Source organism: Larus michahellis, chromosome 8, assembly GCF_964199755.1.
Source record: "Larus michahellis chromosome 8, bLarMic1.1, whole genome shotgun sequence".
NCBI classification, from domain to species: domain Eukaryota; kingdom Metazoa; phylum Chordata; class Aves; order Charadriiformes; family Laridae; genus Larus; species Larus michahellis.
Window position 1 is genome coordinate 16,150,723 of NC_133903.1, and position 16,691 is coordinate 16,167,413.

General features: G+C 44.6%; 1 protein-coding gene across 2 annotated transcripts in view; it reads left to right on the forward strand.

Annotated features, from left to right (window-relative positions):
* GSG1L (GSG1 like) overlaps positions 1–16,501 on the forward strand; it is a 66,249-nt gene extending 49,748 nt beyond the window's left edge. For both annotated transcript variants that reach the window (XM_074597840.1, XM_074597841.1), the window contains 2 exons: positions 6,451–7,056; positions 7,564–16,501. In XM_074597840.1, the coding sequence (XP_074453941.1) occupies positions 6,451–7,056; positions 7,564–7,990 (1,033 nt within the window). In that variant the 3' untranslated portion in view covers positions 7,991–16,501. The remainder of the gene's footprint in view (positions 1–6,450; positions 7,057–7,563) is intronic.
* The last annotated feature ends 190 nt before the right edge of the window (positions 16,502–16,691 follow it).

A 16,691-nucleotide genomic window follows, 5' to 3' on the forward strand; every position in this document is an offset into this window, starting at 1 on the left:
CATGGAAGCCTGATGTTCATAACCCTAAGAACAGAGGGTCCTGATCCCTCATCAGACTTGCTGGAACAGCACTCCAGTCTCACGTCACTGCAGGTGGTCTCTGCACAGGCATGAGAGTGCTAGTGCTACTCTCCAGCTTGGGTTGTCATCAGCTCACTCGGTAACTCCTGCTCCTTGAAAATGTTGTCAGTTATGGACCTTTTCCACAGGCAGAGCCACATCCTTTATTTTCACAGGCCTGAGGATGTCTATTAGTACAAAGCTGATCTGGGTCATATTTCCCAAGAAAATGCCCTGCCTGCCAAGCTACTGGCTAGTGCTCAAACGTGCTTATTTCATTATGAAGACTGTCCAAAGGTCTTTGTTTCAAAGAACAAATAACAATACTTGACATTAGGTGTTCTAAGGAGCAGCAACAAGGCGCTGTTGGTCCTACGCCCAGCCCTACCCCAGTACATCAATGTAAAGGACACATAGCTTACCTCCAGGGGTGTGCTGACAACGCTGTAAAAGCAAACTGCAAACGAGAAGTCCGGTATCAGGTTAAAGAACAGTGGCCATTCTTCAATATTACATCAGTTTCAGCTCCACATCAGTTATCTACTGCAATGAAATCAGATCAATATTAATAAAGTGATGAGTGAAGTTCCGCTCTCGGTTCACAGTTTGCTTATTAATCCAACTTAAGCTTCAAAATCTTCATTAGTTGTGCTTATTAGGGAGCAAAATACATTAGTTACTGCTGCTCAGGATGGCACAAAGCCTCACAACCTTCAGATGAAAGTCTCCTTCCTGGAACAAGCCCCACCAAGCCATAACTGGCCCATACCTGATCAGAGGATTCTCCTTAACATTGTTTCTAACTTCTTTCACTTCCACTCTTCTTTGTTGCATTATCCACGCAACAGGCTCATGGCCAGCAGAGAATTGTTAATGGCAACGGGAGAAGTGCTTTGCTAAAGTCCGAGCAGCCACAAAGGTTACACTGGCCCTTTGGTTATCCAGGGGCTTGCCTGTGTGAGAGAAGAGGCACGTCACCTACAACACACCAAGTCCTCGCCATTGCTTGGTCAACCCACCACCTGCATTCCACTGGCAGAGTAAATGCCAGCAGATCATTTGGAGCTCTTTTTGAACTCTTCACACAAAGGTGGTTCTGTACCAGTAGGATGCAAGGACGTATCACCAGAAGTTATTCCTGCTGCTCACTTCAACCAGCATTTCATTCCCTGGAGGACCTGTCAGCTGCCCTCACTTAGAAATGCTCTGAGGCTGTTCTAATTTGAACCAAAAGAGCATGTAAGGAATATTTTCTGTCCTTACACAAAATCAGAACAGGGCATCTGGTCCTTGTTGAGAGGCGAGGATTTTGGGGGAGTGCCGCTGAAGAGTGAAACAGTAAAAACTTCAAATAAAAGAACAAGACTGAACAATCATCAAAGACAAACACCAACTGAACAAGTGATTTTAGAAGAGAAAATATTAGAGGTTTGCGAGCAGGCCAGGAGCACTGTGAGAGCGCAGGTAGCACGAAGGGCCTTATGCCAGGCCGGGACCAGGGCAGGATCTCCGGTTCCTCTGTTGGCAAGACTAAGCTATCCATTTTGAAAAGTGTCCTTAAATTATAAATTTCATCAGAAGCTCGATTCCAGAGGAGTCTTGATTGGGGCAATGCAATATTCATTCTTGATAATTCTATCTTAAACCATTTAATGTCCGTCACTAAATTATAATTTTCCTTTAACAGGGTTTAGACTTGCCTGAGCTGGACTAAGAACAGCATGAGGGAGCTGTAGCTATAAATTGGCAGCCTCTGCTCTCACCAAGCAGCCTTCCTGTGCAAACATATGGCGCTGGCCCCTATACATCTAAGATCTCCAGCCGTGTTTCATTCATACCAAATTCAGCATTTCCATTGCAAAGCTCTGAACAATCTTAATAGTCTATTTGCTGTCATTTTTGACCTTGGAGGCCTCGATTTTTTCTTTCAGATGTGCAGGGCTGGGAGATCTCAATGTACCGGTTGTGTACAGTTGCTACACAAAAATGATAGAAGTTGTTTCGCAACAGGATTTCCTTTGTTATTACACAGTTATTTATGGCCCAAGAAAGCAAGCGTACATGATTTCAGACATCTGTGTGTCCATACCACTTCCACCCTCTCCTCCAGTCTTCTCCCACCAGTAGGCTTTAATATGAGCCCACTGCTTAGATCAATGTGCTCGCGACCCACGGTGCAGATGGGAGAGGTACAGATGACAAATGTAGAACAAGGGGTAAGAAAGAAGCAGGATAAATATGTCACAAAAGGCAAGGAGGGACAGGTATGGTGGCAAAGCCAAAGAGGAGATGGGTAGCTCAGAAGACACAAGACCTGAACAGAAAACAGCACATTCTTACTGTCTGTGGCTAAAAGCCTTGGTTGTTATTTGAGGCAGATAAACCCGAGGCCCAGGACACCAGCTTTTCTCGTAGAAACTGAAAGACTATTCACAATGTATTCAGCATTAAAAAAATAATATAGTCACTGTTTTGGCAGTGTGGGCATTTTAGGAGGGTCACCTGACAAAGAGGAGGCCTTGAAAAAAAATAATTTTATTCTCATAACACCACCCTGCAGGCATTTCCCCTGGGTCCATCCCACAGCTCTTCTACCATCCTCCCACCCCTGGCTGTCTACAGTAAGATTTATGCAACCAGCCTCTCAGTGCTTCACCGTAAAGCATAATGTCATTTTTTTCCTATTCAAACAAGATCATCAGAAGAACTCTAGATTTAAAACATGGTGGAAATGATTCACAAAAAATAAAAACGAACATCCACTGTTTTTTTCTTGGTCGCAAGTGCCACAGAAGGAAAGTGGTGTCGGATTTGCAGGCAACTTTTGAATATCTTCAAATTCAGTGCTACAAAAAGCCTATTGCAGAAGCTCAGCTGGAGAGGGCAAGGCACAGACGGCAGACAAGGTCACTCTGACAACAGGGAACATGCTTTATATGCTGAGCAGCACAGGGCTGGAAGAAGGCAGACAACAAGGGCTTGACGCATTTGAAGTGTCGCTCAAAGTTGAGTCAAGGTTTCTCCTGCTGGAGGTACCTGACAGCTGCAATCACCTTCCTATTTCATGTCAGCTTGATTTCAACTCCAGGTCTTGCAATTCTTCCTGTAATTTATGCAGTTCATGGTGATTCACTACATAAAAACAGGTGGAAAAAATCCCCTCTGATAAAACACCATGGTTACAGCACTGAGATCCAGCCTTGCTATATTGAAAGCAATGGGAATTTCATCCCTGTCTTCAGGCAAACCCTTGCCCACAAGCAAACTCCAAAGTTACAGGGCTCAGTTGTGCCCTCATTTACCTCTGCTAAAATCCAGACTGACATTTTGCTTTAACAAGCTTCAGATTGCTTCTTAAGCAACCAGCTCCTCTGCTTCGGAAATAAGCACGATGATAAAAGTAAGTCCAGTCCAATGTTTAGCACTGTAGCCAGTGAAAGTTAAAGGGTGGAAAAGGAAAGCAAAATAAAGACAGTTTATAATACTTTTTTTGTTTCCTCCAGTGCACAGGTGAATTAGAAATGTTTCTTATATAAATTTCAGTGAGATTAGTTATGAAACGTGTTTTCTGTCACTCTTTTAAATTGCATCTCCTACAGCTAATCCTGGATTTATGCAAAAAAAAAAAAAAAAGAAAGAAAACCCAACCAAACAACCACCAACAAAACCCCACAAAAAAATCCAACCCCGTCCAACATTGCTAAAGATGTGAAATTAAGTCTTTCAGATTGTATATGCACCCAAATAGCCTTTCAGTTACTGTGCATATTATGTATTCCCCCCAGAACGCAGGTAGGGATTGTTGCTTACTTGATGTTCCGATAGTTTTACACTATAAGATATTTGAGGACAAATATGGGTATGTTTAACAAAAAAGTTACAACATGCACTTCTTTTAGTTGCCTTAAAATGGGGCTTGCTCTTGTCAGAATAAGTTTCCTACACTTTGCTACAGCAAAACGTATTTCCTGAATGTGGGGTTTTGTAGTGAAGATTAAGGAATGCCTGAGATTCGGCTCTGCTTTAAATAACCAGTAATTTTGTGTCCTTTGTACCAGAAGATCACCCTTTTCCACTCCTCCTCTCGGTCCCAGAGCGGCCCATGAGCCAGCAGACAGGTCTCTCCCCATCCGCCCGTGTGGGGACGTGCTCCTTCAGCCAGAACCTCTGGCTCTAAATCCTCACAAGTTTACGAGGTTTCTGGGTCTCTCTGACGAGAAATGAACAATCAGCTTTGCCTGTGACAAATTCCAACTTCACAAACACCTCCACAGCATGACCAAACACGCTACAAGCCATCCTTCCTTGTTTTCAGGAGAAATGGAGAAACAGCAACTCAATTTACAAAGGCAACACAGCAAAGGCGCCCAGCTCCAGGCTGCCCTCGCTCCCACAGCCCACACTTCCAAAGGCCTGAGATACCCCCTCGGATTTATGCAAAGAAAGGGTAGCAATCCATCTGAGCCACAGGGCTGCAAAAGCAACACTGGTTTTCCTTTAGAAACCTTTTTACTGATGAGGGATTCTCCTGCAACAGGCACTATAAACTCAGTATGGAAGGGGAAGGCTCCAATGGAGGAGAAAGATGGTGAGATGGGACTCAGAGGGGAGAAAAGTGAAAGGAGAAAGGGAAACTGTGGGGGAAAGAAGTTATTTTCATAGTTAGGCAGAATTCCTGAATCACAGAATAACACTGGGAGGACGGGGCCTCTGGAGGGCTCTAGTCCAGTCCCTTGCTCACAGCATGTCCGTTGGACAAGGCTGGATCCAGCTGCTTAATTCCTTGTCCAGTTGAGTCCTGAATACCTCCAAGGATGGAGATCCCAATACCTCTTGTGGCCTCTGTCCCAGTGTTTGAGCACCCCCAGGGTGAAAAAGCTTTTCCTTCTATCTAGTTGGCAATTCTTGTCTTCCACCCCTGTTCAGCCAGTTTATGAAAGCTTCTGGGGATGGGTGCTCCCTCGGACATGTGTGTTCTTGTTTTCTCTCCTGCCTTTTATATAACTCATTTTATGCTTCTTTTTTGGCTCTGGTTTTATGCAGTAGCTCTCTTATTGTCTGTTTTTCCAATTATAAAACCTCTAAATTTGATTTAAACCTGATAATTATGCTGTGATCTAGCAAAGGCCTTAATTAACTCCACTGAAGCCAATAGGTGTGAGCCCTGCTCTGTCAGACCTTAAAAATTTGGTGTTTAATTGCATCCAACACTGAGAAAGGTGCAGGGAGGAGGAGAAGTGAATATGTAGGTAAATCAAGCCACTAGTACTAACAGGACAGGACTTCACACGTTAGATCTTGTATAATCCATCCAGACCAGGATTTTCTGCTGTCTTCCACCACAAGAGGAATATGAATATACCAGTTGGTCACTGGTATTGCTATGAAAGTTTGTCATGTCCTTTGGTTGTCAGAAATCCCGAATCATGATCTGCACAGTGGGCATGTTTGTGTTCCCCATCAAGGTGCACTTCTAGCTGCATTCGCTACCCATCAGGACAATGCAAGTCTACGGCAGTACAACTTGCTCTCTTGTCCATCAGTCTTGCCAAACTAAGTTAGAACTTAGCCATAGAAAAAAAAAAAAAAAGCATTGGGATCTCTCTGGTCTGGCAGCAGCCAGGAGACAAGTATAGGAAAGAATATTCAGGAGGAGGAGTCTGGCAGCCTATGCAGTTGGCATTTCCAGTCACCTGAAATAGGTGGTCACCCCTGTACGCAGTCTACAGCTTAGGAGGGGGGAAAGAAGAATCCTCAACACACAGCACCGTATAAAATAAATGTCCTGTGATGTCACCACAGGAACAGTGATGTCATTCCGTCATGCCCTTCTGGTTTTATCTTGTCTGTTTATTCATCCCCTAATTTACTGGGTGAGCATGCAGAGCTACCAGGAGACTAAAGCCTGTGGGCCCAGGGTGAAGGCAGGTCTTCACCCTTTGCAGGGATGATCGAGGGCAGGCGCTGTGGCAACCTGCAAGCCAGGTTTTAACCTTTTGCGTTCTTACTGGGATTTGTCACTGTCAATATGCCAGTAGCTTTCTTCCCTTCCTGTCCTCCCCTTGCACCAAATCCCCGGTTCTCGCAGAGCTATATGACTTTTGGGAAAGAGAGCACTGATGTGCCAGTGATTATCACACTGATGAGAGCTGATAAATGCTTAGCTGGCACCAGGGAGGAACCGGTCCTGAATTTACGTGCCTTATTCTCAAACACTTTGTTCTCGGTCATGAGGAGCAGAGGGTTTTATACAGACATGAGAAGCTAATCAGCCTATGGGGAAATGCAATTATGGGAAACAGGCTTTAAATTGTCCCAAATAGGCCTAAAATTGTCTTATGAGCCTTTAGCCCAGTTCAGAGGAAAAAGTGTGTGTTTGTCTGTCTTTAGGGCTTCACAACACCCAGCTCTAAATGTCACTAGCACGCAGAGGAACAGGAGTGACCATAATGCTCAGAAAATACCCCCATTCGCTACGTCAAGCTCTTCCAGCGACATATCAAGCAGCTCTTCACTTTCATCAGAACCGACCAGCCAGATCTCCATGGTTCAGGATCAAACCCTGCTGGACATCGCCTCCATCGCTAGATTGGCCCCGGGAGAATCACCAAACCCTCAACCATTTGAGCAAAGAGATGAAAATTTAGCAATATCGTGTTCCAGCCCACTGGGAGCAAGGACTATTCCAGTATCTCGCCCAGCCAGCCCCAGGCTCAGTCTAACACCCAGCTCAGCCAAGGCACAGCAATACTCTGACTCCTCACCAGTCAGTCCAGGGATCAATGCAACTTCCTTCTACACCTTTTGTCCTCACACAGCACAAAACGTACAAGCTTCAGCATCAGATCACACACTGACCCCAACCAGGAAAAGCACAAGGCCTCCAGCAACAACGGCTCCTGAAGACAGTTCCCAGTCTCCTGGCTATTCTAAAACTGGATTAAAGAATACAGGAAAGGGTTTTGAATCAGATCTGGAAGATCCTGATCACGAACGGTATGTATCCACACCATACATATGTTTAAGTCCTCAAATGACTCAACTTGGTCATTAAGACCCCCTCATAAAAAAATTTGAATATCTTTTATGATTTAGATGTTCCTGGTATTTGTTTTCCAGTAACTACCCAGTGCTCCCACTAAACCCTGTTATCCAAGAAGCAAAATACCGTATTTTCCATACATTCATTTAGCTCTCCAGACCTGATTACAGACCATCCCTGGGCCGGGTTATCAACCTCAGCTCCTCTAACAGAGCACAGCTTTAAAGTGCCTCATTTCCTTCCAAATGAGAAAGCACATCTCTGCCCACAGCAGCAGAGAGAAACTCTGCTGGTACCATGAAGCCTGACAGATCAGAGCTGGGGATGGTATTCAGTGACACGGCTGGTGTTTCCCTTCCCAAACCTCAGGCTCTGCAGCCCGACCCCAGGCAAGCTGGGTTGATTTCACTCCTCTGAGCCGCTGAACTCCACACTGTGTCTGCCACTTCTTTCCTTGGCAGGAGATTTATAACCACGAAGGAATTCCAAGCCATGGAGAAAGAACTAGAGGATGTAAAAGAAGAACTGAAATGCCTGAAGTGGAAAGTGAGACACATTGGTGAGACTGTGCAGCCCCTGGCTGAAGACAGCAAGCGTTACAATGGCTATACCCTGACGGAGCTCAAGGCGATGGTGCAGTTTGAAGATGACCCTTACAAAGCTGCACACAAGATCCTAACCGCGCTCTTCAGCGACATCTACTTGATACAGCACTCGGTCACTGAACAGGCCTGCAACTCCCGATCTCTGCCCAAGCCCAAACTAGACCCAGAGCTGTACATGGTGTACTGTGACATTCTGAAAAGCATATTCCCTGGAATTAGCAGCCAGACCTTGAGGGAAGAGACACAACACGTGCAGAAAAGCACCCAGAAAGAAGTCCAATAACACCAGAGCCCACAGGATGATTTACAAAGTGAGAAGTCGCCGATGATTTTAGAGGACTGAACTGTGGTAGGTACCGTTGGTTGAGTCTATCCCTTTTAGGTGTGAATCATCTGTTAAGATATTGGTGAGCACTGAGCCCTTCATGCCACTTGCCCAATGAGACAGGGTGGAAAGACAACCTGCATACTTCCCACATTTTTAGAAAAAAAATTGCCCCCTTGGTGTCTCTTTCAATGTATGGACGTTTCCTTGTTTCCAGCAACTACAAATGCTGACAAAAGAAACCAGAGAAGGCATTGTATGTCCAAGCAAGGGCCTTCTCCCAGCCCCAAACAGACCAACCAACCAGCATCTGGGTAGTTTCTATTTTCTAGAGTATATCATTCATTAAATAACATTACTTGTTAGAAAATTGTGCCTGTTCTTTTTTATTGATTTTTTTTCTTTTTGTCTAAAAATGCTTTGCACATCAAATCGATCAACAATCAGAATACAGACCGGGATGAGACCTGGGTATGCAGCAAAACACCCTCCCCTGCCCATCTGCGCCCTGGGTTACATGTGAAGAACCCCAGGACACAGAGGTCGGCAGCTGCAGTTGCACCCAAGCAGGTCTCCATGCTAGGTAACTGGGGCCAGGGTGCAAAATGTGCCATATGTCCCTAACTCACCAACCCACCAGTGAAACAGGTAGAGGTCTGTGACCTCCATCTCTCCCAACCTCAGATGACTGAGCTGACAGACCAGCTCACGTGTGTTAACAACTGCACATCGCCTTCTCGTGACAATGATGCTGAAAGGTTGACCCCTTGCAAAGGCCCCATAAGGCGACAGCTGCTATGGAGCCTGCCCCAGGGGAAGGAGGCAGCTGGTCATGGAGGACACAGAGGAAAATGTCCCTGGAGTTCCTTCCTCCCTGTCTGGGACCCAGTAAAATGCACTGGATGAACAACAGTTTGTCCATCAGGTTCTGCTCACAGGGTTGGCCTTGGAGCCCATTTTGTAAAGATCTGGTGAGGGTGGAGGGATGTCCTTGTACCATTTTGCTCAGTACCAATGGAAGACACTGCTTCCCTACCCTACTGGTTCACCCACCCCCTTTCAGAGCATCATTGACACTTCTTGGAAACAGTCACTTCCCGGGTCTCTATGTGACAAATACATCAAAACCCAGAACATGTCCGTCCCCAGTGCCTTACCTGCTGCAGCAGCCCAAGTGATCAAAAACAGGGAACCTGTGAAAAAAGCAACAGGGCATACCAGCTGCATTTGTCTTTTCCAGACTCCCTGCTTCCTTCTTTTCCTCTGCTGAGTTTGTACCTTGAAGGCAGCTCTACCTCCATGAAAATGGTTTGCTCTTCAGTGACTATCTGCACCTTTGTGACCATCTCCAGTACTTGAGCCACCTTCTCCGATTTCTCTACGAGGAGAAAAATGCATTATTTTTCTACTTATTTTCCTGAGCATTCCCATTGTTTGTCCTTTCATGCTTTTACAAGCCTTAGCTTTCCTTGCTAGCTTTCTTTACTTAGTTTTGCTAGGGAGAGAAACAGAGCAGTCTTCCCACCGTTCTGGAGAGCTTTTCTGTGTCCAGTCTATTTTTTCTATAGTCACCCACTCCTAATGTAAGAGGAGGGTGAGGGCTGAACGCCTACACCTGCAGAAAGGGCCTTTCTCCTTAGAGGGTGACAGAGCTGAGTCAGCATAACAGAAATAAGACAGCAATATCTTAACTACATGGGCCTGAAAGCAATTTTTTTGCTTTCACTTATAGCACCCTGCGCTTGCCAGAAATGTGTCCTGTTACAAGCATGCTCTGTCTTAAGACTTAAGGTCTTGCTGCCTGGTATTCAGACAGAAAGGCAATTACACAGTCCCATTATTCTGACAGTTAAAAAGATTCAGCCATTGTTCTTCTTGGACAATTCATACTGATTTGCACCATGCCTGCATTGCTCCTTAGCCCAAATAAGCCTTCTCTCCAAAATGTTATCACCTTCACTTGTATAGAGACAGGCAGAGAAGGCAATCAGACACACAGTGAAAAATTAGTCTATAAATCTATGTTGCATTCCATCTATTCTCTACATAACTCTATTTTTTTCCTTGAACACGCACTTTCAAGTCTGAAGACCCAATACCAGATCAAATGATTTTTTTCTCTCTTAGCTACAGGCATTACATTTGCTATTCTCCAGTCACACCCAGATCCAGAGATTCATTAATATTACACTTATTCAAGCAACACGCGCTGTCTGCTGTGTATTCATCCCTGCATGTAACCTGAGGACCCGAGAGCCATGGCACAGGTTGTCTTTCCCCATGTCATCTCCAGGAGCAGGTGTCTAGTCAGAAGTGTGAGGACATGAAACACTTTTTCCAGCCTCAAGCAATCCGTAGTTTGTACTGATTGAGTGCATTAAATAAGCAACCTATTAATATTCACCCTGCTGTGGCTCGGTAGGCTTCAGTTGGCAGAACAGATTCTACAGCAGATAAGTTATGTTAAACTTGGTCCTGATCCATGCTGGTCATTGAATCACAGAATAATTTAGGCTGGAAAGAGCCTCTGGAGGTCAACTGGTTCAACTCCCCTGATCAGATAGTATTCTAGTAAAAGAGACCAAACAATAAGATCTGTGCTGCAAAAACTAAACCGTTACAATACAACAAACATCTGACAACAACCAAAAAAAAAAAAAAAAAAAAAGAAGGCAGAGAGAAGCCATACAAACAACCTGCACTGGAATCACTTGCAAATCAGATCCACCACAGGAAAACCTGAGGAGTTTTCTTCTCCCAGCAGCACTGTGCTGGGACATCATCTAGACAGGAGCTCTCCACAGGCTAATGAGCCTGGAGAAACTTAATTCACATCTGCATCAGTGGATAAAGAAGATAAATGGCAAAGTTTCTGTGGCACTGTTTTGGAGGGCCCTTTACTATGGTTAGATCTATATGCATTGCGAATTCATTTTTCAGACATCTCATTAATATCTGTAATGCATAATTGCAGTCAAAATCAGTCACTGAATCATACATTTTATGACCTCATGCTTACCCCTTTGTACTGTTAATAACAATATCCCTGCATAAAGTGAACCCTTTCTGCAGAACAAGTCCACCAGCCCTTCTGATTTATGACTTAAAATATAGCAGAACTAGTTTTAGACCACTGTCAACATCTTTATATTAATTATTGGCATCATCTGTACTGAAATCTGAGTCACAAGGGTTTGGGTGGTGCCATTAATTACCATTAATCCCTTCCCATGATGTGTTCTCTATACATTTATATACCTAGTTTCTCTTGCGCGCTCCAATTCAACTTTTCACATTAAATCTACACTCGTCGTTTCCCAAGGTGAAAACTGCCCCTGCAGACCCTTTTCCATTTGTTATATCCGTATGCTTCTATGAGCTGGAGCCCTCCCCTAGGGCCCTCTGCTGCCCTTGGAGTCTTGACAGGCAAACAAGCGTCCAACAAGTCGTCCCCTGACCCTTATTCTCAAACCACAAACAGACGACCAAGGTACAGATCTCCCTAGGGCCTTAATGCTACTCTCCCAGGACAAAGAGTGACACTGTGGGATCCCAAAGGACTTCGGACAGAATACACAAGGACAGAACATGCACTGATCTACCCAAGTACTGTACTGACAAATGCAGATCTGAGCTTCTTGCAGATTTATTGTGAAGAGTACATTTTCTCCATGCCCTAATGAGAGTGATTAAAATACACATCAATGTCTTGTTGGGTCAGTGGGTTTTGATCAGATCTCTCGTTTTGTGTTAATATTCAGATACGTTACCATCCCAGGGAGATGAATAATAAGAGCTATTTCATGTCTCTGACAATATTAAACATAATGAAAAGTCTTACTATCATCCCGCATCCTTCTCCATGAATTCTGGCCGCAGACAGATCTCCTGTTGGTAATGGAAATGTCAGTTTGATTCATCTGTTCGCCAACTAATTCTTACCAAACAGTTTCCAATATATAGCAAGCCATCCAAAAACACTCCTTTGGAAACAAGCCAGAACCAACATTCATTGCAGATTAATTTTTACCACTGTTCAGGCTCATACCATTTCAGGTAGCTTTGTGACTTACTCTATTTTTAGCAGTGCCTCCAGCAGACCAGGAAAGAGGCAGATCATAAGACTTCTGCTAATCTGCAAATCTCAAATTATAGTTGGGAGACTGAATTTATTATTATACAGCTAGATGACGACAGCAGAGATGACCTTTCTGCAATGCCAGAAGTCTTATCCATGCTGATCTAGGACTTTAATCGGGGGGTGGGGGGGGAAGTATAGATTATTACATGTCAAAGGAAAAACTTTTTCCCTATTAGGATCGTCAAGTATTAAAACAGATTGCCCAGAGAGGTTGTGCAGCCTCCATCCCTGGAAGTTTTTCCAGGCCAAACTGGATGACGCCCTGTGTAACCTGGTCTGACTTTTGTAAGGTAAAAAACAATTAAAAAAAAAAAAAAGGTTTGTAATTGCAGAAAGCAGCCAGGAAAATCTTTGATGAATGGGAGCACAGAGCCATGAATAACAGGCAGGAACAGCACCATCAGTGTTTTACACTTGCTAAGCCAGACTCGGAAGCAAGCGGGGCTGACAGTCGGCAGTGTCGCAGCCCAGTTTGCTGTGCTGGCTGACTCATTTTCCTGCCAACCACACCGTACCCTTGGTAAAGCTGCTGCGCCGGTGCTGCCTCAGTCCTTGCCCTTTCTGATGGAAGATGAAAGCTCTCTCTTGCTCAAGATGAAAGTTCTGTAGCTTGTTACAGACAGAAACATCTATTCTAGCAGCCACCTTACGCTGCCATCAGGCAGAAGAGAGATCTTAGTGATAAAGATAATAGGGCTCAACTGCTCCCAGTTTGTTATCTTTACCGCAGGGACCATCTCTTCTCCCAAGCACAATGCTCCCCTTGGGTGAAGAATCATTTTCCTGAGAAACCCTCACAGCCATAGCACCTTCTGTATTCCCCCACCCTTATACCCACCCTGCTTGCTTCCCAAGCCTTTGACCAACATGTTTCAGCTCCAGCTGTACCAACTGGGATACAGTGTGGAGCTCAGTTCAGTCCATAACACTCAGCTGGGCTCACACTCTCGGGAGGCAGCAGCTGAGTACCAGGCTCCTCCTGGCCCTTACAACAGCTCTGAGATGCAGCGGCCAGACCTAAAACTTCTCTTTAGCACTGTGCCCACCCCCTGCCTCCTCCAGGGCCAGAATATTTTCAGGTAGCAACTGGCTTCTTTGCTGAGAAGATGGAGACTTGGCTATTTCTAAGTTCCTTCAGCGTTCTCTGACCTTCACCTCCACATGCTTAGCCCCGCATGATGACCTTTCAAAAACCACTGTGAAGCTCCTTTTCCAGTTAGATCCAGATAAGCTAAGGAACACAAGCAACTGAGCTCTGAAACAACAGATCATGTGTGAGTAAGAGGGAAGAGTTGAGCACAAGTTAATTGTATCTACCTGATATATCTCCTTAGGCTTATGGTTCCCCAGAATGCCCATCCTCTTGGGAAAACTGCACAAAATCTGTGCATGACATTTTTGGAAGTCTCATGAGCAATAGAGCAGAGACACACTAAGAATTTGAGTCAAGTTGATTTTAGTCACACCAAAGAGAACCAAGCAAGTGGAAAGCTAAAAGCAGGATTTCACTGTGGTCTCACTATATAACTGGGACCTTCCAGAAATCAACAGCATACCTGGGGAAGGCTGCTAGCAGATCATGAGGTGGTGGTTTTCCTCTCCTAATTGGAGCCAAAGCAGCGAGCTACAGGTGGAGAAACATGTTGGAAGCAATAGTCCAGGCTGGGAAACTCCTCCTTGCTGATCATTGCAATGGTCAATCCTCTCCTTCAACCAGGAGCTAAGAAAGGGAACACTAGAGAGCCATCAGACAGAAGGTCTGTAGCCTTGTTTTCCCCTTTTCCAGTAATTTCTAGGTCAGTAAGAGAGAAGTCACAAATTGCAAATGTTTCCTTTTATGCCTAGCACTTCACAGGGTCCTGAGCCAGGGTGAATGGAGCTGATGATATTAGACAAGGGTGGAAAAGTGATCTCTTCCCAGCAAGATTTAGAGGCCAGTCGGACAGGAAATTACTCCAGCTGGGCACTCTGTCCCCATCTCTCAGCTCTTCCTGCAGCTAGGAGATTCACTCTATAATTGCTTTCTTAGTCCACATTTCATCCTCAGCTGACAGAATTCCATTAGGGTGATACAAGCTGCGTGATAAAAGGATGTTTGTGTCTCACATGGGCTGTAAATCATTTCTCAGCAAACAAGCAAATAGTCACAGAAATGGGCAAAGAGACCACTGAGCCAGGAACCCTCCTCCTTGCGCTCTGAATACCAGGACCTCAGCACTCAAATGGAAGCAAACATTCTTCCAGTACGCTATACTCCTCTCTGCTCTTTCGAGGAGACACGTCAGTGCACATATCCAAAATTAACATTTATCACTGCAGCATTTTTGAATGGACAATAATCAAGCAGGCAGACATGTAGTCCGGCACCCCTGGATACAAGGGCCCCATGGAAAGAGGAGCCACTGTGCTGTGATCACAGGGGTCGGTGACACCACAGATAGCAAGCAGCCTACATAGGGAAACTAATGAAATGAATGAAATTAAAGAATGAAAATTAGGTTGAAATGAATGTTGTAATACATCCGAGTACATATGTCTGAGGAGCAGAACAGGTCGGTCATGTCTGCAAGACAAAGAATGATTCTGAACAGGACCTTCAGGACCATTTTGGACCACAAAAGGAATGATCTTCTAAGTATAAATGATGCAGCTAAAAGATAGACATGAGGAAAAAAGCTGAAAGGGAATATAGGAAGGTGCATCAAATGCTGTGGTGTGCACAGTTACAGTATTTACAGTCCTGGTGAAACCATTACTAGGCAGTATGTTCTCGAGTTTACATTTTTTTTTAAGACTATTGGAAGAGATTTGGCTACTTCAGTGACTTTTACCAGAAGAGTGGCTCCTGTTAGAGCCCAGCCTCCTGGATCAGCAGCCCCAGAACACGGAGGCCAGCCTAAGGCATCCCTACACAACATGCCTGCTCACACCAGTGCTGGTTTGGACTCTAATCACTTGCTGTATTCCCCAGGCCAGTGTAGAGATGCACCCAATTTGAGGACTGCCGAAGCAGATAGCAGGAGGGAACGGAAAATGCTTCTGTCTTACAGAGTAAAAGCCCCCACCTCAATCGAAGGGAAAGCAGATTTCACCCCCTGCACGAGCCAGAATTCAGATGTCAATACAGCACTTCATGTTTGCTCTTACCTGACTTCGGCTGAGAAGTGAGCTTTTCCTGGTAACATAAGTCGGTTTAAAGACTCAACATTCAACCTCCCTCACCCATTGCTCTAATCCTCACTTCATCACTGGCAGCGAGTCCTATCCCTGGTTGTTCCAGTCTGCTACCTGGTATACAAGACCTCTGTCCAATCTCACAACACCCAGTCAACTCACTGACACTCTGGGGCTCTTGCAGATGTTCCCAGTCTGACAAATGTCCCTGAAATGACAGGGCCAAACATCACTCTGGGGAATGCCCAACACACCATAAACATGGTAAAAGCCCATCAGGACCAGGAAATCTTAGAGAAAACAGCATCACCTAAGCAGGATGCTGTGGTGCAATTTTATGTTCAAATCCAGCCTAAGCCATGAGAAAGGCTCAGTTTAATCTATCCGCTGTATGTAGCTCCTCACGTAGCTCTTAAGGGTTCATCCTTCAAAATAAGGATGAGGCTCCTGACTCAGTAATACATGAGCTTCCATGTCTTCTGTGCTGTCTTTTACACTGCCTGCACCACTGCTTGCTCTCTTGTCCACAGGACAGGTGCTTCTCTCACTGATGGTTAAATTCTACTGGATTAAACCACAAAAAGGCAGAAATTGAAAACAGAAGCTGCAGGCCTTCTCAGGCATCCCAGCTTTCAGATTACACTGTGAAGGTTGATAAATATATCTTTTTAAAGATGAAAAAGTAGACAGCATGACAGGTACTTTCTCACAGATTATTTCTTTATCCTCTGCCCTTCTCAGTGTCATTGTGGGACAAACAAACTCGTTTCTGTTATCTTGATCCAACCCCTTTCAAGCAAGTCACTACAGGTAAAAGGTGAGCAACTAAGACATAAAGGTTTCTGAGCAGCACAAAAATTGGAACTGGGCAAAAGTTTAATAATTTACCTCAAAGGCTTCATCGAGAATTCATGTTAATCCTTCCTTTTCCTTTCTCATGCTTTTGACAATGTCAAATGATGTTACTGTGCACATTCTTGCCGAACTACTCCTGCTGAAACTATGCCTGACATTGACTGAAGTGCTCCGTGGGGATTTTTTTGATGGCATGTTTACTCTTCCTCTTTTCCCTCCTGTAAATGCATCTGACATGAATGTACTTGTGACTAGTTAGTTAAAAAAAGGTGAAAAATGGAATAAAACTTTTTTTTTAAGCCATGATTCACTATGGAAATGCATTGAGTATCTATGTTTGAGCATATAGGACTGACTAGACAATTATCTTTGGTTATATAAAGGGTCATTATATCTCAGCTCCAATTAGGAGGGCAAACACTGACATCTCCTACACCACAGAGATTCATAAAGTATTTTCTAAACATTATGCTACTTTCTATATAGGAC